Genomic DNA, 22647 nt, shown 5'->3' with positions numbered 1-22647 from the left:
TTGGTTTGTCCTTTGAAAACGAATTTCAATCTTGGAGATTGTTCTAATAATAATGATGAAGATTTTTCTTCTTCGTCATCATCTTCGTTAGATTTGAAATTTTTTCCTAGGACAAAACATCATGATAATTTAATAAATCAGCTACATATGAACAACTACATGTTCCAACAAGTTCTACAAAATCATACTAATGAAGTTTTCATAGGTGGCTCCATTCCAGGTCATGTGGTAATCAATCGTGATCATGAGGCGGCTGATGATAATTTATTTCGTGATTATTTTTCAGCCACACCACGCTTTAATGATGCAATATTTCGCCATAGTTATCAAATGTCCCGTAATTTATTTCTTCGTATCGTTGATGCAATTAAAGATCACGATACGTACTTCGAACAACGCATTGATGCGCTGGGTAGATTTGGATTATCTACTTTGCAAAAAATTACCGTTGTGTTTAGAATGTTGGCATTAAAGATCACGACACGCACTACATGATATAATGATTACATGTATTATATTGCACAACATGATAATTGAGGATGAACGTGATCTCAATGCACTAATTCAAGATGCCGTAGAGGCTCCAACTCCAACTATAGAAATGGTGGTAGATGAAAATCTCCGGTTTGAACAATTTTTAGCTAGACATAAAAAAATTAAGGACAAAAAGTGCTCATTTTGAACTCTGTAATGCATTAATAGAGCATTTATGGGAGCAACGTAATAATTTTAAAAATTGAGTGTTTATGTAATTGTATGTCACTTTTATTTGAATTTGTCCCCTAATTTATGTATTATATTATATTTTCTTGCAATTTATGTTATTTAAAATTTTAGAATAAAATATAATTTCATATCACATTAAAAATTATATAAAGTAATTATTTGGGAAAAAAGAAATAAAGGATTTATATTATGAAATATGAAAATAAGAATGAAATAGAAATAATAATATAATATTGAGGAGAGAAAAAAAGATTCATTTTTAGAGAGTAAAATAGAGAATTAGGTTGGAGTTGGTTGTCTGAAAAAATAGATAACTCTATATTTGAAGGGTAAAATAGAGGATTGGGTTGGAGATGCCCTTATACAAAAATAACTAAATTATACAAATGTACTCGTGAATTATACAAACCTGCGAACTATACAAACGAGACAGCTTAAACTGTAGCTACATTCCGTAAATATGCAAACTATAGCTATGGAGCATAATTAAGTTTATTATAGTGACTATTTGCGAAGTTCCCTTATAAATTGCAGTTGAAATAAAATGAACAAAAATGAATAAACAAATCTTTAGGCTGATGTGCGAATATCTCACTCTTTTTGAGAAGATTCAAACCCACTGCAGCATAATCTACACCGATTTAGCAGTATCACTCTTGACTTGTCCCCTCCAGGATACAACAGCTCAACAATGTGTACAACTCAAACAACTCCAAATTAGTTGAAGAGTCCAAAACTCCACAACAGAAACACTTTCCCTCAACATATAATTACTCTCATTTGTATAGTGAATATAGTTGAAGACTTAAAATATTTTCTGTCTCAACTCTCTCTTTCTCTACACTAACTCAATATACACAATATGATATTACTCATCTTTTTCACTCTATATTTTCTTGTACATCTCTTCTTTCTTCTTCCTAACACAAAGGGAGACCACACTATTATAGGTGATGAATTTTTCTTTTTAATGAATAGAGAGAAAGTAGGTAGTAAATTTGCCAAATGAATGGCTCAAATGTTCCATAAGTTACAAGACATAAAGATAGAATAATGGGTGAAACGAAGAGTTGGTGGTTACATAAGTTACTAAAAACTAATGATCACTTTCTTCCACAATTGATGAGAGTAAAAAGGCACAAATATAATGTCCACCAATAGACATAACATGATATATAATGTGACATATAATATATTCTATTAATATTAAAATATCACATCAACAATTATAATATTAACGATTCTGACCTAGGCTCTCTATACCTAGAGCTCGAACTCAACACCTCTGGTTAACGGTGAAATAGTCACTTAACTAGTTTAAGAAGGAACAACATTTCTGACAATTCTAACCCAAAAAAAAAAAACATTTCTGACAATTGCCAACTGACAAGGTTTACTTGATAAAGCAAAGATTAAAGATTATAAAGCAAAGATTCTCAATAATTGTCTAGTGGATATAATTCATATACACACTGTTCTCACATCATTTATTTAGAAATATTAAAGAATATCAACAAAGAAAATATTGCGCAAACTAATGACAAACAAGTAACAGAACAGTCATCGGGATTAAGCAGATTGAAACAAGATGTTGACAACATAATGATAAGCAAATAAAAAAAACACAAAAATAAAACTTGGGTATGAAAAGTAAAACACTTTTTAATGATAAAAGGAAAAAGGGTCTGAAAAATACTCTAACTTTGGCGGAAATTGATGTTATGATACCGAACTTTATGGAGGACCTTTTACCCCCCTGCACTATTTAATAGTGTATTTTAAAGGTATATATGTGTCTACGTGGACACATTACTATTTAAAATGATGCAATATTTATGATGTCCACGTAGACACATATATACCTTTAAAATACACTATTAAATAGTACAGGGGTAAAAGGTCCTTTCCAAAGTTTGGTATTGTAACAGCAATTTCGATCAAAGTTAAAGTATTTTTGAGACCATATTCCATGATAAAATTGAGAGTTTTTATTCCCTAAACAGATAAAACACCAAAGATTCTTGAATTTGAAGCGGCGAAATCAAAAGGGTGTTTGAGAAACAATTAAAACAAAAACAAACAAAAAACACAACAGAGAAAAAACCACAAAATCAAGAATTTGGGCATGAAAAATAATACTTAACTTTAGGGAAAAAGGTTCGAAATATATCCGAACTTTGACTGAAATTGTTGTAACAATCTCAAACTTTAGGCAGGGGTAATAGGTACTGCCAGAAGTTTGGTATTGTTACAACAATTTCGATCAAAATTCGAATATATTTCAGACCTTTTTTCCCAACTTTTAAAGATAAAGTTTAGAGCTTTATACCATTTTAGATCAATAAACACAACAAACTCCAATGGATTCTTGAAATTCATATGGTGAAATCAAAAGGGTATTCTACATTTTTTTTTTATCAATAGGTGTTACAAATAAGAAGTTTATACTTAATGAAAAAATAAGAATAACTATAGTATATATTTACCTATTGATACATTAACATTTGGTAAGACTTTCATCTCAACATTTCTATCTGAATCTCTCTCAAGGGCATGAAAAATTCATATATTATATTGAAGTTTAGTTCTTTTTTTTTTTCTATTTGTGATTCTTCTGGTCTCTCACACACACAAAAAAAAAAAAAAAAAGACTTTTTAAAGGTTCTTGTATGTTCACTCTGCCACTAATGATTTGGGTTTTGTATTTTTTGATAACTAATAGAACTAAGGGTGTGTTTGGTATGAAGGAAAACATTTTCCGGAAAATGTTTTCCAATTTTCTCATGTTTGGTTGGGCTAAATGTTTTGGAAAATATTTTTCAAATCAACTCATTTTCCTCAAATTTAAGGAAAATGACTTCCCTTCTAAACTTAAGGAAAACATTTTCCAAAACTCTCTTCCAACTTCNGGTAAAGAAAATCAATTAAACAATGTCTGGAGTGATATCCCTCCAGGAATTGGTAGGGAACAATAGCTTTAGCATTTTCTCAAGCACTAGTTGCAATTTTTGTAAAAACTAATGCAGAGTTTCAGCAAAAAGCTAAGCTGCAATCTCTGGTTTTAATTTTTTTTTTTGCCAGATAACGGGTTTAGGTTTGGGTTGGGTGGGTCTTTTTATTTGATAAAAGAATTGTGGACCAATGAAAATTGGCCATGTGTTTAGTAAAATTCCATGTCATATTTCTGTTAATTAAAGGGCATTTTTGAACCTAAAGAAAACGTTAAAGGCATTTCTAAACCACTAGATGGAAGGAGGGCATTTTTGAACCATTTCTAATAGGTTAAGGATATTTTTGAGCCTTTTTCCATGAAAAAATAAGAATAACTATATATATTTACCTATTGATACATTAACATTTGGTAAGACTTTCATCTCAACATTTCTATCTGAATCTCTCTCAAGGACATGCAAAATTCATATATTATATTGAAGTTTAGTTCATTTTTTTTTTCTATTTGTGATTCTTTTGGTCTCACACACAAAAAAATATATATGACTTTTTAAAGGTTCTTGGATGTTCACTCTGCCACTAATGATTTGGGTTTTGTATTTTTCGATAACTAATAGAACTAAATTTAAAATAAAAACTTTATATATCTATTCAACTAAATATAGAAATCGGAGAAAAATTATTAAAGATCAAGAGAAATCGAGAAAAAAAACATAGAAAGACTAAAACTTTGTAAATCAAATCTAAAAATTGAAGAGAAAGATAAAGGAATTACAAATTATTAACTTGTAGTAGAAGAGTAGTATGGAATATGAGATGAATGATGAAGGTGAGTGGAAGATGGTATTGGATGCAACTCACAACAAGAGGTGAAATAAAGGGCAACAAAAGGAAATGACAAAAATGCCCTTAATATTTAGGGTTTTTATATAAAAAATTTTAAATAAAAATAATTTATAATATTATTTACTTGTTAATATTTTTACAAAAATAGTTTTAATATTACATTAGTACTAATTATATGGTGATCCAATTAACTTAATGTTTTGGTATACTTTTATTTGTTATCATATTGTGATATTATTTTGATAGCTATAATCAACTAGGTATCGATTTTACCATTGATAATTTGATTTATCATATTTGAGATCTATTATTTGTAATTATTTAAAAAATATTTTTAAATAAATAAGCAGAATTTTATATCAAAATTACTAGATAATTTTATATATGTAAAATTTGTGGACATTTAAATTTCTTTTCAATCATAAATTGGATTATTAATTACTTCTTAAATGGTTGTTGAAAGGAGAGCAGTGATAAAGTATATTCCAAAAATGTAATAAGATCATGACAATTTTGTTATAATATATGATAGCTTATGTATTGATATTGAATGATGAATGGTTAATTTTTAATTTGATTTGAAAAAAAAAATATTTTTAATTAGAATTAAAGAAAAAAATATTCTTAAAAAAGAGATCTCAAAATATCATAATTAAATGGTTATGAAAAAATTGTTTTAATCAAAAGTTATTTACTAATCACATCACATGATTCATTCCATCCTTACATTAACTTTTTATTACATTTATCACATAAAATACTACTTATCCAGTGTTGGGTTTCATGTGCTTTTATCAAGTTATTCTTTTTTTTTTTAAAATTTATGTAATTTGATTTATAATTATTAGGTTTTTGAAAGTGTCCATATATATATATTAAAGCAAGGACTAAAGCACTAAAAAAAAAAGACAAGTAGCTAGTAAAATTTTGTCATGTGTATAAGTTTAGAATAAATCTAAAAAAAATGGAGTTTGAAAATATTAAAACTAATAATTATGAACATATGAGAAAGACAGAGAAAATTTAAGAATAAAAGGAAATTTTAATTCAATATATATATATCTTCAAATATAAAAATAACGAGACTTATTTTGAAGATATACATACTTGTCTTCTATTTATCTATATGATAAAAGGAGGGTAATTTGCAATTAAGTGGAAACTATTGAAAAGCCATTTGATAATTTTTTTTAAAAAAATAAGTATTGTAATAAATTTTTTGAACTGTTAATTTTGAATTAAAATATATGTAGAAATGATGGTATGCTATCAAACTCTTATTTTTTTCTTAATGGAGTTCTAAATGGACTCTTTTAAAAATATTTATCGTGTATATATAGATTGCTTTTTAACCAAATATATTTTTTAAGTTTGAAATTAAAATATAATATCATCTCAAAGATAAACTTAGACATTTCGAAAAATAAAAATGATTAGATGTATTCTAACTCACAAAAACATATAAATTCACCCAAATTTTATGTACTAACATAAGATATAAATCAGAGTTCTAAGTAGTATTTCTTCGAGGAAAATCCTATTTTTGTATACTAATTTCAATAATAAATACAAAATATATAGATTAATCATGTATTAAATTGTATGTTCATGATTGCATTTTATAGTAATTTATTTTATTTATTTATTACTCTTGTTTTGGCGCAAAGTTTAAGACAATAAATATTTTTTTTGAATATTGTAATTTTAAATCAAACATATGTCAAATATATAAAAAAAAATCCTTTAATTTTGTGTCTTATACATGTCATGTGAAAAATTGGAATTAAGAAGTTGCTAAGAATAAATTATATTTTTTTGTTATAAAAAAAGGGACTAAGAAAAAAGTAGGACAAATAAGTTGAAACAAAATGGAGTATTAGATTTTTGTGTAAGGTAAAATAATCAAAAATAAAGATTTGTCTTGAAAAAGTTCAACAAAATGTATTGTAAAACTAAAAGTGTAGCTATCTATAGAATAATATTTTGATATTATAATATAATCAGGGGTGTTTACAATTCGATTTGAATCGGTTATTGGTTAAATTCAAAATTCAACAAATTTTGTCAGTTTTTAAATTTCCAAAATCAAATCAAAAAATAATCACCAGTCTAATTATTGTCGGTTTGATTCAATTTAGTTCGATTTTTTTATTTTAATTTTCAGTTTGAAAGTAATAAGTTTGTTAAGGGCATAGACATTTCGATAGACACATACACCAAGTACATGAACAATCCACAAAAAGTTAATGTAGATTCAATTAAGCACTTAAGCAATACTAGAGTTATTATTACATGAACAAAGTAATTCAATTAAGAGAAAGTGTGAAGACTAAAGTAATGAATTTTGATGTACTTGGACTTAAGATTTTAATAGTTGGGCTAAAATTTAAGTGTTTGGATTGAGAAAATGGTAAAGCAAAAGACTTAGGCTAATTAAATTTAGCAAAATACTTATATTTTATTTATGAATGATAATCATAAAATTTATATATATAATTTCTCGGTTCGATTTGGTTATTTTTACTTTTTTTTTTTAGTAAAATCAAAACCAAATCAAATAGTATTGATTTTCAAAATTTAAAATCAAACCAAACCAAATATTGATTTTTTTATTAATTTAACTTGGATTTTGGTTCGATTTGATTTTTTAACCATAACCATGAACATCCCTGATTATAACAAAGAAAGTTGTGTACTAATAATACTAATTTAACATACTCAAATAAGTACATTAATAAGTTTTTATAAGTAATATTTACCTTTACAAGTAAATAATAAATATTAGTTAATTTTAATTGAAAACTTTTTATAATAATACTAAATTAACATGCTCAAAAAAATACAACCACATTATTAAAACTGACTCATATTTTAATATCGTAAATTGGTCCACAGTTAATCAGATGTGCGAAGAAAAAAAAAGAATAAAACTTGATTAGATCTCTATCTGAAAGAGGGGAATCTTAGTAGTTCAGTTGGGTGACTATCTGAACTCTCACCACCTTATTGGTGAGAGTTTTATTTTTCATATTGTAATTCTCTCTCCATTTTCCCTATCTCTAGGGGCATATAAAACCGAACCGAAAATTGAACCAAACCGCAAACCGAATCAAACCGAAAAAAACCCTCGACTAGTGGTTGGTTTGACTTGGTTTGGTGTTGGAAAAAAACCCCCGACTATATTTGGGTTGATTTGGTTTTAACTAAAAAAACCAACCCAACATTATATATATAATTTTAAAATTTTATATTATACATGAAAATATTTACTTTGATATAATTTTTAAATATTTCTTATACTTTTTCATAGTTTTTATCTTTTAATATATTATTTCAAGTTTGAAACTTAGAATTTTGAATGGTTCCATAAAGATTATAGTCCATAGATGTTGGTAATTATAATAAAACTTAAATCAAAATCAAATTAATACTAATACAAAAAGAAAATTAATTTAACACTAAGAATGACAATAATATTGAATATTTGTTCTTTGGTTTTACATTGGTTTAGACAATTAAAGTACATAATCTAATTTTAATTTCCTTTAATATTTAGTCATGTAACTAATACTTATTAAACTTATTTTAGCATGATTTAGTACTTTTAAATTATGATCATTTTCACTATGACTTGTTAATTTGCAATATTTGTTTTACGCGATTTCATTATTATTATTATTNGGTTGAAAAATTCGAGTTTTATTGATTTGGTTTATAGATTTAAAAATCCGACACAATGATTTGATTTGATATTTGAGAAACCCGAACCAACCCGACCATGTACACCCCTACCTACCCCCAATTTTTCCCCAAGACTTGGGCTGTCCCTCAATTAAATCTAGAATCAAATGTTCCTAGGCCCTAGATGGAAAAGCCAAGGGTTGCAACAACCTTGAATAGGAGTACATGTCCCCCCTTGTTTTTTTGACAAACATCACAATCATGTACCCATTCTTTGACATCTTTAAGCAAAAACTAAGCCAATTGAAAATTATTCTAACTCTTTGTACATTTTACTAGAGTTGGACACACAAAAATCAGAAGTTATGTACAATTTACTAAAGTTGAACACAAAAAATTTATAAATGTTTGGAGAAAATAGGGGGTGCAATGCATTGGCCATCGCACCCAACTTCAATGTGATGAACGACGTGACACTCATGTTGGACGTCGTGGAGATCACGTCGCAACTTAAGGGAGTCTAGAAATAAGAATTTTATCCAAGTGTAGGAACACAGTGGAGTGATATATTAGACGTATTTACACGTCTTTTCATTGCACATATGTAATTTGTTTTTATATGAATTCGTAGCAAATACACCTTATTTATGTTAATGGTGAGATATTCGACTAATTTTGGCTATTTCTACAACGTAGGTGTTTTTGGAGAGTTCAAAACCCTTAGAGAATTTTGTCCAAGTCCTAGAAGCAAAAGCCGTTGTAATCAATGTAGTGATCATAGCTAAAAAAAAAAATTGAGTCATGAATGCAAATTAATTTATGTAAAGAAATATCTATGGATTTTTACGTAGATTTTACTTCTTATATTTCTTATAAACTTCACCTAACTAAACCTTATAGATATTAGGATAGTCTTTATATAATTCAAAGACATTATAATCATCTCATTAAAAGGGTGATAAATGATTATATGTTGGTAAAAAATGAAAAATAAAAACGATTAAGTTTCTTAAAATAGAAAAGTGAACCAAATCAACGATAACTAAATCGCTAAATATATATTATATAATTTGATTTGATATAGTAAATCACCCTTGTATTTATATCACAAAGATAAAGATAAAATTTACGTATGTAGTTGGTGATACTTAAAACCGAATCCAACAGGTACTACATCAATAGTGCTTGCTATTTTCTGTCTTTTAGCTGATTTGGGTTTTAATAGATAATTAGTATTAACGATTAGTTAAATATATCATGAAAGCCGTCTTAGCTCAGTGGTAGAGCGCGTGGCTTTTAACCACGTGGTCGTGGGTTCGATCCCCACAGACGGCGGGATTTTAATTTTTTTGGATTTTTCGTCTTTCATTTTTTTTTAAATTTATTTCCTTTTTGGGTCTTTCTTTTCCTTTTAGTTCCTTTGCTTCTATATAAAATTTAGAATCACCATTTTTGTTAATCATCAAAATAATTTTAAACTGATTTTTTTTTTGTTTTTGTGTATTTGGTCCTCCTTTTGTTTCCTTTTTCTTCTTCTTTAAATTTAGAATCACTATTTTTTTTAATAGAAAAGGTATATGAGGAGGAGTGATCATAAATAGCTATAGTTTAGATCATAATTATAAATAGTATAGTTATGCTTTATCTAATTATAAGCCATAGCAACAATACTCAACTATAAGAATTTATCTAGCAAAGTCATTGAATTTTGTTTTGTATAAAAAAAAAATCATTCAATTTAGATTTTTGTATTAATAAAATCACTCAACTTAAATTTTTGTATCAATAAAATCAAGAGTGAATTTATAAATTCCATTCTTTTAAGTATAGTGCCAGATAACGGAACTCATTCAATGAAATCTTTGACTTGTCAAATTTTGCAAAATAAATATTACTTCATCCAGAATTGGAGTAATATTATAAATTTTCTTTACTTAATCCCGTGAATTTGTTGTTCACTTAAGTCATCTATTAAGTAATTAGTTCAGCTAAAATGCGTTGGGATTAAAATTAAGAATAGCATATAAGAGCTTTATTTGGCTTGTCTTGGCGATGATCTTTGTTGATTGAGTTGCAATCCCGTCATAGATTGTCAAACTATTAACTTGAATAGTCCTTAATTAGTATGAATTGAGCAATTTTGATTTTATATTTATTAAAAGTTAATACATTTAGTTAGTTCATTAGCTTTGACGAGAATTATGAGGGAAAAGGAAGATGAAGGGAATTTACGTTTAGAGGTATATTATGGTAGACAAGTCAAAAAAATATTACGAGTGATTCTGTTGATAAAAAAAAGTCTAATTTTATTGATACAAAATAAAATTCAATAATTTTACTAAATAAATTCTCAAAGTTGAGTGACCTTTTGAGATATTAACTCCAACTTTAAATAGGAGGGACAAATAAAGGCGGCAACCCCATCCAACCTCTATATTGATGCAACATGTGTTTATGCATCTCTCTCAAAAGCATAAGTTTTNAGCTTTGACGAGAATTATGAGGGAAAAGGAATATGAAGGGAATTTATGTTTAGAGGTATATTATGGTAGACAAGTCAAAAAAATATTAAGAGTGATTCTGTTGATAAAAAATGTCTGATTGATTTTATTGATACAAAATAAAATTCAATAATTTTACTAGATAAATTCTCAAAGTTTAGTGACCTTTTGAGATATTAACTCCAACTTTAAATAGGAGGGACAAATAAAGGCGAGCAACCCCATCCCACCTCTATATTGATGCAACATGTGTTTATGCATCTCTCTCAAAAGCATAAGTTTTAGGTCGCATATGTATAAAAACTTGGGTCAAAATTACAAACATATCTGAATCAAGCTATCATCACATCAAAATGATAGAAATCAAACTGACAACAGACTAAAAGAATTCAACATCCTAATGCCAACTTAAATCAAAACTAACAAAAGGTGGAAATACCATCTCAGCACAAGTGCACGACAGAGCATTATCGCAGCAGCGGCCAACCAGCATTATAATGAATAAATGGATTACAAAAGTTGCAACAGAACCAAGGAGAAACATACAAAGTCAAAGAAAGAACAATCCAGTAACAATTGTTGATTCGTACCAGCCCCAAAAGCTACTTATGGTATGAGTTCCACACACAAACATCACAAAATAAGATCAAAACCACATAATGTCTACAAGTTGACAAGCCTTTCAAATAGAGTTTAACAACAGACCAATATCACGTCTTAGCCGACCTCCTGTCCCAACAAATATTAACATTTCTCTTCGACAAAGTAAAGAGAACATCCAATGTTGTACTAGAGATGTTTATTTAGTTGGCGCGGCTTTTGAAAACATCCAGACCCATCTCAGTAGGATCAGTTGCTTGCAGCTCAATCTGAATTCCGTCCAGCTCCCTCTTAAATCTATCCTTGGAACTAGCATAGATCATTTTGCTTCTAACCTTAGAGGTATCGGGACACCTATGCAAAACACACCAAACATAAACAAATATGAATAGTTAGTGAGCACACTCCAAAGATAAACAAATATGAATAGTTAGTGAGCACACTCCAAAGACGAGCAATAAAAGTATATATTTTTTTGCGATAACTACAGGCAATACAAGTATATAAATACTTGATTATACTAAGAACGAAGCCAATCATTCAACAATACCATGCAATAAAGAAAATCCTGCTCTTTGGGACACTCTCCTTTGTCAGAAAGTCAAAATCATACACTGCATAACGACACTCATCTGCAGGCAGGTGTGTACAGAAGTCCTCATAACTTTCAGCTGGCTCACCAAGCTTTTCCACAATGATTTGCTTTTCCTCGATCTTGAATACTATGAAGCGGAAAGCCCTTTTAGTTTTCAACTCCAAAAATTTCAGTTTGCAATCGTCATGCACAGCCATGCCTGATGCAGAGTTAGCCTACAAAGAAAATCCAAGGTGAATAAAGTTTCTTCATAACATTACAACAAACTAGAAGCAAATTATTCTATAGATACTTGTACAATGTACATATATATGTTAAAACTTTAAACAACTAACCAATACATGTGAACGACTCCAACTTTATCAAAGCATTAGCAGGTTGACAACCAATATAACAGTTAAACTATGATTAATATTCTGAATACTACAATTGAATAAAGTAGATATAGATATAAGAAATCATGTATACGATCCCAATAAGGTTTAGTAGTGTTGGCATTGATTGATTCACCCAATATCAATGAAGATGTTTCATGCCTTTTTGTTCATGTAACTGACAACAATGAATTAAAATTTAAAAAATGAGGAAAGTAAAATGCACAAGAGATTTAATTTAAAAATTTTTAAACAAACAAGAAAATACACTCTTTTTATAGTTAAGAAAATACACATCATTTCTACTTGTATCTGATAAATGAATATGCACTAGCCCAATGGGAGCCATCACGCTTTGAAGCTATTTTTTTTTAAAACCAACACGGCAATACGAGGATGATCCCTATTTAGCAGTAAAAAAGTCATAATGTGTGCAGGAAATTATCGAATGGACTTGATATGAGGTAGCTGGAAATTTGCTTCACAACTAAAATAACTTAGCACCTACAATGAACTCCATTATTTCAAAGGGCACTAGGTCTCAGCTTGGCAGGAAGAATGGCATGGAACAGAAGCCACATACAGCTTGGAAATGAAACATAAACTATAAATTAAGTACAGAAAATGTTAATTAGACGTTCTTTAAATTGAATACCACACATTGACCACAATTTTTCGAGAAGAATGAATTTCAAGTTCCTAAACATATATTTTTCGAGAGTGAATTTCAAGTTCCTAAACATATGTGCTTTCTGGAAAAATCTCAACTCTGTATATATGGACTCCATACTTTTGAAAAAGTTCAACTCCATACATACACAACAAATACGCATCAGGTATACTCCTACATGGCTACATCCCAACAACCTGGATTAAATTCAAACTATAGCCAAAAAGATGTCAATAACCAAATGTTCATGGATCAAACCAGTAAACAACACTCCATTTTAACACAAAATGACCTCAACAACCAAATGCTCATGGATCAAACCAGTAAATCAGAGTCCATTTTTTTAGACAAAAAGTTCTCAACAACAAACTGCTCATGGATCAAACCAGTAAAACAGACTCCATTTTTTTTGATAAAAAGTCCTCAACAATCAAATGTTCATTGGATCAAATCAGTAAAACAGACTCCGCTTTTCGACAAAAAGTAGTCAACAACCAAATGCTCATCGATCAAATCAGTAAAACAAACTCCATTTTTTAGACCTCAACAACCAAATGCTCATGGATCAAACCAGTAAAACAATCTCAAATCCCATGGATTGAACTACATCGAATCCGATCCATCATCATTAAACCAAAACCTAGGGTTTCCGCCACACAAAACACACAGATTCACAGATCAAATCGCCAAAAAAAAAAAGATCAGCACACTAATAACGTACAACAGACTAACTAAACCAAAACAAAACCAGTAGATATACTCAACGATTCTTCTCGTTCTAAGTTGAATTACTATCACAACACAGCAAAAATGAACAATCAAAACAGCATAAATCAACAAAAAGTAAGTCTTACCATGATGAATCCGAAGGATCTGAGCTGATATTTTTTGAACTTTTTTGTGTAGGTAGATGTAGAGAGAGAGAGCTAGGGGAGAGTTGAGGACTAGAAGAAGACTTGTAGAGATAACAAAGACAATTTGTCTGAAGAATCCCGAATTCTACCCTTGCTATTCGGTGGATACCACCCACCCCTACTTTTACCCCTGACCCTACTAAATATCATGATGGCGGTCATACTTTGAAGCTACAAATAGTTGTGCCAATTGTTACACGCCACGTGCAACGTTGATTGACTGGAATACCCTTTAGACTCATTCACGCATTTGTTTGTCCAAATTGAGTTTAAAAAAATATCTGTTCCGTCCAACAATAGTTATCTACTATATTATTTTGGGATGTACAATAATATTTGTACATGGTATAAAATTAATGAATAATTTTATACTTAGTTCCTTATTTACCCATATTATTAATTATAATCATTTTCCTATTACATTTTTCAATACATTGTATGTATTATATTCAATGTGTGATATGATAAAATTATTCTTCTATTTATAATTTCTTAAGAGGTGTGCAAAATTAATAATGAACAACTATGTTGGACAAAAGGAGTAATAAAGGTATGATAGATAAATGTGCTATATTTAGTTTGATCTTAATATTTATGTTCTTCCATTTTAATATATAAATATGTATTTAAATTTATATAAGATTGAAACAATTTGTTCGATATGGCGTTTAATGTGATGATTTGCCTAAGATACATTTGTATGGATTGGTATCATGTTCTATATGGCGTATAATTAGATTGAATCAATTTGCTCTTTGTAAGCCCAAACTTCTGAACTACCTCACTAAATTTACCAAACCAAGCATGTGGACTTTGTTTCAGACCATACAAGGATTTCTTCAAATGACAAACTTTCTCATTCACCACGAAGAAATGCATTCTTGATATTCAACTGATGTAACGCTCAATTCTTAGAAACAGCTAGAGAAATAAATAAGAGAACGGAAATGAGTTTGGCCACTGGAGAAAAGTATCAGAATAATCCACCCCATAAGTCTGAGCATATCTAGCCACTAGTATGGCTTTAAGCCTCACCACGATACCATCAGGATTTACTTTAACTGTAAAAACTCATTACATCCCACTGCCTTTTTCCCTTTTGGTAAGTCCACCAAACCCCAAGTGTAATTTTCATCTAATGCATGTATCTCCTCGAGAATTGCATCATACCACCTAGAGTAACTCAAAGCTTCTTGAACTGTTTTAGGTACAACAATAGAATCTAGAGAAGCAATCAAAGAGCAAAATGCGAGAGATAAGTGGTCATATGAGATAAAATTAGCAATGAAATATACTAATTGACACTGACGTTTACCTTTGAAAAGAGCAATGGGTATGTCAAGATTTTATGTTGGAGAGGGATTGATCGGAGGAGGATCTGATGACGAAAGAGTTGGTGTTGGACATGTATCATTGGTCGCTTATCGCCTGGAATAAACTTGAATTATCGGCGGCTTTATTTGAGCAGGAGGAACATCAGAAGACATATTTTCAGTTAACTGCTCAACACTATCACAAACTTCTTTATGGTATTCTGAGCTCGGTGGAGTGGTCTTATAAATGAGTCATTCTTTTTCTTCCTGCCCCTGAGTGGGAAAAGTGTCTGGCGAAGGAAAAAAGAAATGTTCTCAGAGAATACCACATATATTGACACCATATATCTGTTAAGGGTTGGAGAGTAGCACCAGTAACTCTTCTGTAAGCAAGAATATCCCAAAAAACACACTTCAAAGCCTTTGGATCTAGTTTAGTAAGATGGGGTCGCACATCACGAAGATAACAAGTACTTTCAAACACCTTTGGCTCTAATGAAAATAATGGCTTATTCGAAATGAGGACACCATAGGGAATATCACCATTAACCAGTATGGATGGCATGCGATTAATTAAAAAGCTAGTTGTGGATACCGCATCCGCCCAAAATTACTTAGGTACCTTCATTTGGATTAGCAAAGCACGACCAGTCTCAAGAAAATGTCTATTTTTCCTCTCAGCTACTTCATTTTGAGAGGGTGTATCCATACACGAAGATTGATGAGTAATACCTTATTGATTCATATAGTTTTAAAATAATGCTGACATGAATTCTTTAGCATTATCGCTCCTCAATATATGTTTAGAAACATTAAATTGTGTCTTAATCTCACCACAAAAATTAAAGATATGGGAGAATACTCCAGAACAAGTTTTCATAAAGTAAATCCATGTCATTCGAAAAAAAACATCCACAAAAGTAACAAAATATTTGAACCCAACTTTAGACACAATCGGACAAATTCCCAAATATCTGAATGAACTAACTCAAAAGCAAAATCAGCCCACTTATTATTTCTAGGACTTAACGAGCTTTTATGGTGTTTTGCAAAATGATAAGACTCGCAATCTATTGAAGGTACATTATGAAATCGAGGACATAATTTCTTCAAAATCGGTAAGGAAGGATGTCCCAAATGAAAATGTGTTTCAAATGATAAAACGATGCTGGATCAAGCAACTGNCATATATTGACACCATATATCTGTTAAGGGTTGAAGAGTAGCATTAGTAACCCTTCTGTAAGCGAGAATATCCCAAAAAACACACTTCAAAGCCTTTGGATCTAGTTTAGTAACATGGGGTCGCACATCACGAACATAACAAGTACTTCCAAACACTTTTGGCTCTAATGAAAATAATGGCTTATTCGGAACGAGGACACCATATGGAATATCACCATTAACCACTATGGATGGCATGCGATTAATTAAAAAGCTAGTTGTGGATACCGCATCCGTCCAAAATTACTTAGGTACCTTCATTTGGAATAGCAAAGCACGAGCAGTCTTAAGAAAATGTCTATTTTTCCTCTCAGCTACTTTATTTTGAGAGGGTGTATCCATACACGAAGATTGATGAAGAATACCTTATTGATTCATATAGTTTTGAAATGATGCTGACATGAATTCTTTAGCATTATCACTCCTCAATATATGTGAAGAAACATTAAATAGTGTCTTAATCTCACCACAAAAATTAGAGATATGAGAGAACACTCCATAACAAGTTTTCATAAAGTAAATCCATGTCATTCGGAAAAAAAACATCCACAAAAGTAACAAAATATTTGAACCCAACTTTAGACACAATCAGACAGATCCCCAAATAACTGATGAACTAACTTAAAAGCAAAATCAGCCCGCTTATTATTTCTAGGACTTAACGAGCTTTTATGGTGTTTTGCAAAATGATAAGACTCGCAATCTATTGAAGGTACATTATGAAATCGAGGACATAATTTCTTCAAAATCGGTAAGGAAGGATGTCCCAAATGAAAATGTGTTTCAAATGATAAAACGATGCTGGATCAAGCAACTGATGGAGGCGCCTATTCATCAATAATGTAGAGACCATCTGATACATGTCCTTTATCAATAATCTACTTCGTCATAGATCCTAAAAAAGACAATATTCAAGAAATAATGAGACAAAACATTGTTGTTGGTTGGTAAGTTTACTCAAATAAATCAGATTAAAGACAAAACTAAGGAGACCTAGCACAGAGGACAAAGTAATAGATGAAGTGGGGTTAACAGTTCCATATCCCTCAATGGTATAACTAGATCCATCAGTTATGGTATGGTACTTTATGTGATCGGAATGTAGAGATTATTTTGGGATTAACTGTCATGTGATCTGTGACACCCAAATCAATGATCCAATTGCTTGAGGAGGAAATGAGACATTTGTTACCTGACTCAATAAGGGCAAGGGCTGGAGTGGTTTCATTCAATGATACTTAATACTTTGTAAGCCGAGAATACTCATCAGTTGGGATTGTAACAGTTAAGGGTGAACTAGAAATGGCAACAACAGTGGCAGTCTGAGTCTGAAGTTGTTGGTTGCGAATATGTAATTTCTTACAATAGCGACAATTATTGTCATTATTCCATCTCCCAACATCATTGTATCCTCATTTGTTATTGTTCCATCTTCCAACATTATTGTTGTTGTTCCACCTTCCATTATCATTGTTATGATTCCACTTCCCTACATCTTTGTTATTGTTCCATCTCCCTACCTTATTGTTGTTGTTCCATCTCCATGCATCATTGTCATTGTTCCATCTCCATGCATTATTTCTTCCTCCTCATCCTTTTGCAATAAGCACATTGATCTGCTGGTTGGATGAAGTACTCTCTGTGCGCAACAACCGACTAAAAACATCTTTGAGAGAGCTGATCTCAGAACTGGACAAGATCTATGATTTAGCAGTCTCAAACTCAAATGGGAGTTCAGCTAAAAAACTCATTATCGCCATTTGTTCTCTCTGTGCCTGATGCACCTTGATATTAGTACTGAATGGTAGAAGTACATTCAGTTTCTCATAGGTTTTCTTGAACTCCATGAAGTATGTAGTAAGTGACTTAGCTTCCATCTCAGAACGATATAAAGCCTTACAAACTTCATAAATCCGAGATAAATTACCTTTGCCAGAATATAAATACTCTAAATAATCCATCAACTCTTTCACAAATTCACAGTGATGAACCAAACCAACTACTTCATTGGCAAAAGAGTTTATAATTTGCAAGAGTAGTCTAGTATCATATCTAAGTCAAGTCTTTTTAGTATCATCAGTTGGAGGATCTTGGATAAGATGGTCATCCTTTTCAACACTATGTAAGTAGATCCTGATTTTTCTACTTCAATCTAAATAATTAGACCCATTTAATTTATTATCAATAATTTTAGACAATGTTGAAACAATTTCAGTCATGACAGATTTATCGTCAGACATTATAACTAAGTTTAGCCAAGAAATTGATCAAGAAGAGCAAATGATAAAAAAATATGACACCAAAGTGATTGAAAAGAGCAAAAAAATTGACACCAAAACTGAACACAAGCAGCCACTGAAGCGCAAAGCAATTTCTATTTCTTACGTCACAGATGTAAAGGATAAAAATTGAACTTGAAAGTGAAGAAATTATTATCATGTAGTGATTCAACACCAAAAATCAATCTGGAGTACATTAAAACGGATGAGACGATGTTGGGACAACAAGCTCATGTATTCTCCCAAGTCCTAAGTAGTTGAAACCTTTTCCCAAGATCCTAGGAACAGTTCCAAAATTTCTGAACCAAGATCTTGAGCCCTAGTTTCTCTGATACCATGAAGTTTATAGAATTGAACTTCTTTTTTATTATATTAACATTACATGTATATATGCAGTAGAAAGAAACATCATCAAAGTTAAGAAAATACCCTACATATTTCTTATGATTCCTATAAATCTCTCCTATCTATATAAGGTAAACAAATATATTTACAATATTCTGTAACAAGTCCAAATCTCCGCTTAGGAAAGAAGTCCAAGTTAACTTTTTGAAAAAGGGAAAATGACTTTCTGTTAGAGAGTGATTGAGAGAAATTTTTAGTTGGGAGCCATTATTTTTCAGCTAGGAGACATTGTTGTTATGTTTTCTAGTTATGAGCCATTGTTGTGTGGTCCCTTTCGAGCAGTTCCTTCTTTTCCTTTGTAGATGATTTAAAGGCGATAACTCTTTTTACCAAGGAATTGGGGCTTAGAGCTATGAGTTATAACATAGATAAGTTTATTATTTGCTTAAACTATATATAATAATATCATCATTAAGCTTAGTTCTTATTTTCTGTAGAGGCTATATTAGATTCTTGAGTTGATTGGATACTCTCTTAAATACTAATGGAACCAAAGATGAGAGTATTTTCATGTCTTAAGAATTATAGTTGAAGGATTGAGACTTTAGTTTGGATATTTAGGAAATCATAGTAAGAATTAGGAATTGTAATGGACACAAATGCACGATCGATCTCAATCATCTTATAACCATAGTCATTGTACATTGCTGGTCTTTCTCCCGTAACAAAACATTTCTCTTTGAGATCAAGTTAGATGATAGATTAGGAATTCGAGAGGCAAGTTGAAATGGTGAAACTATTATGTTACACGAATACAACTGATTGTAGATTTTATATTGACCCCTATAAAGTACATAGCCAACAAATATGTTAATATAAGATGCAAAAAAAAAAAAAATAGCCCAAGGGCATTGGCTTTAGTTGTTTATTTTATTACCTATGATAATATTCTGACAATATGGTATAAGAACCTCTCACAAATGTATCTTTTGTTTTATAGCTCTCTAATTTTATTTTTGCAGCCCTCTTAAGTTTAATTTTTTACTAGATTTTTGAAGATACCTCAAAATACTTCCTTGCTATGTGGTTTCTTAAATAGCCAAGGATGACTACCAAGCAGTGGAGTGTAGCTCCAGTTCATTGAAATGATCAAGACACGTTTGAAGATACATACATTTGATATGTCTAATATTATTTTTGATAATGTACTTGTATCTTTTACACGTGGTAGAGATAAGCATCTTATTAAGCACAATAATGTATACAAAAGATATTTTATATATGCAACAATAGCTTCCTGGTAACTTCATATCTGAATGAATTTAGAATGCTCAATTGCTTGAGTATTAGTTTTCATTTGCAAAGATTGTTGCTTTAGTTTATAGGTACGTGTTTTTAGACTGATAACTTCATATCTGAATGAATTTAGAATGCTCAATTGCTTGAGTATCAGTTTTCATTTGCAATGATTGTTGCTTTAGTTTATAGGTACGTGTTTTAGTTTGGAAAGCATACACCCAAGTGGTTTATACTTCTTTCGTTACCTATGCACTTACTGATACCATGTAAGTATCGACAACACTAATTAAATTCTACTATTAGTGTGATTTATAATAGTGACTCGAAAAGCCTCGGGCATTTTGGTATGGTTTGATATAATTTTGAGTTTCATGTCACAAATTTGATAGTGTTGGACCTGTGCTAAGCACTGAACATTAAACCAAATCATCATAAAAATGTGACATGTTCATGTTAGTTCCTGATATACTGTTGCAGGTGTATGAATCAGATAGTGTTTCTCTATATAAAAAGCCACCACTATTGATGATGGAACAACTAATGAGAGTGTTTCAATTGTCTTTGTTCGGGTAACCTAGTTTGTGTCGGTTCTTGAAACTCAATCCTCTGGGGACACAATCATCATAGTCTCACAATTTGAGAATTCTGCAAGCTGCTTTAACAAGGTTTGATCTTCAAAGGCAAGTGACTTTAACAGTATACTTTTGCTTGCAATTTAGGTTACTCTCATAGTTAATTGGTTTGGTTTCTTATAATTATTTAATGACCATGTCAATCTTATCTATTTTTCAAGCACATGGATCTTTCTTTTAGGCCATGTAAAGTTAGATTTATTGACGCTAGTAGCATACTTAACTATAAGCAATATGCATCCACAATTTATAAATGCTTAAACCCTCTAGTTGTACATGACTCTATACTCCTAAGCTTGGATATCACCAACAAGAATGCATGTGAGCAATGTGAACTTTATCATTTGTATACTGTTGGATTCAACATCATATTTTATTTATATCATTGATCTTGACATTCGACTTCTGACATTTTCTTTCTCTGAACTCTAATTGAAGCTTTAGTTGAAAAGTTCCTTATAGAGTTGCTGCTATAACATTCACTAAAACATCCACCGATGTTTCATGTAAATATGAATCATCGATTTACTAGTATATAAATCATCATCATCATTTTCATAAATGTTTAATATTTGAACTTCAACATAATCATTTCGTATTATTGTTGGTGAAGATAGGCTCAGGAAGCTATACTCCATCCATGCTACTTCACCCGGCTATTTTTGGTGTATTCCTTTTCAATAATTTGCAAAAATAACAACTAGTACTATCCGGACATCAAAAAATAGACATGTGCAATGAGTTGAAGAGTTGATGTTCCCCATGACATATTGCATAGTCTAAAAAATGAGACACCACTAAAATGCTTCTTTCCATTTTCTTTCTTTTCGAATTTTTTTGGTGCAAGTTGTTCCGTGTTATGTTAACATTTGATGTTTTTTTTCTATTAAGGTTTGGTATTGTGTACAGTTTGCAAATGTTATGTCACGACCCAGGGGTACCCCTTAGATGTAACATGGCGCATAGAACCCCGAAGGACTCCATACAAGCCACTTAGCTCTCATAACATAAGAAATAGAACAATAAGAGTAAAACAACAGTCCAAGTCCAAAAATAATTTTTATAGAAAAACGGAAGTCTAGACTCATGTCTCATCATAGCCATCTAATACAATAGAATGAAATTGGGCCTATCCCATACATCATGTACAAAAGAGAAATACATGAAAGAAACTGAAAACAGTAAACTCCATCCTCAAAGCATGAGGACTCACCAAAACTCAGAAAATATCCAAGTCAAACTCAAGCCACGAAATTCGGGAACCTGACTATTGGACCCTAGATTTGGAAAAATGTAGGCAAGAGTATGCGTTAGTACAAAAATGCACTAAGTATGATAGCCATGAATAAAAACATTTAAAACATGCTAAAAGGGACATTTCATTTCATGACATGCAACTTAATAAAGCTAAAACATCATGTATTGAAAGAGTTGGAAAACATAAGTCATAACATCATAGTCAATACAAGCTGGCATCATCTTTAAAACCTTTGAACACATATGCCATACTTCTTTAAGTAGCCTTAGTTCATTATTAATCTTGTTGGGGAATAAGCCTTAACCGACAAGAGACCATGTGAGCTATAACATGATCACCTGGTGTTACCCACACCGAAAAGGGTTGTCCTACTTGCCTAAGGTAGAACCATGAATTCTTAGCTTAGGTGAATCCACTAGCTAAGTATCTTACGGGGAG

General features: G+C 30.8%; 2 protein-coding genes and 1 non-coding gene across 5 annotated transcripts in view; 1 reads left to right on the top strand and 2 right to left on the bottom strand.

Moving 5' to 3' along the window:
* Positions 1 to 22647, bottom strand: part of LOC125875232 (probable serine/threonine-protein kinase PBL9) — a 1122098-nt gene that overhangs the window by 749841 nt on the left and 349610 nt on the right. The gene's annotated exons all lie outside the window — the stretch shown is intronic.
* On the top strand, positions 9469 to 9540 carry TRNAK-UUU (transfer RNA lysine (anticodon UUU)). The gene has a single exon. It is a non-coding gene; the product is annotated as a tRNA-Lys (tRNA).
* LOC125875255 (actin-depolymerizing factor 2-like) lies at positions 11257 to 13966 on the bottom strand. The gene is made up of 3 exons (XM_049556360.1): positions 13800 to 13966; positions 11857 to 12116; positions 11257 to 11660 (listed from the first exon to the last, which is right to left on the bottom strand). The coding sequence occupies exons 1-3, from the start codon at positions 13800 to 13802 to the stop codon at positions 11510 to 11512; spliced, it is 414 nt and encodes a 137-aa protein (XP_049412317.1). The 5' UTR covers positions 13803 to 13966; the 3' UTR covers positions 11257 to 11509.

The sequence above is a fragment of the Solanum stenotomum genome, chromosome 8 (genome assembly GCF_019186545.1).
Source record: "Solanum stenotomum isolate F172 chromosome 8, ASM1918654v1, whole genome shotgun sequence".
NCBI classification, from domain to species: domain Eukaryota; kingdom Viridiplantae; phylum Streptophyta; class Magnoliopsida; order Solanales; family Solanaceae; genus Solanum; species Solanum stenotomum.
This window is presented reverse-complemented; position numbering and strand designations above follow the sequence as displayed.

Coding starts and splice junctions, on each gene's coding strand:
- LOC125875255 (XM_049556360.1), bottom strand. Junction 11,661..11,856: donor AGGATTTTCTTTATTGCATG/GTATTGTTGAAT, acceptor TGTTTTGCATAG/GTGTCCCGATACCTCTAAGG.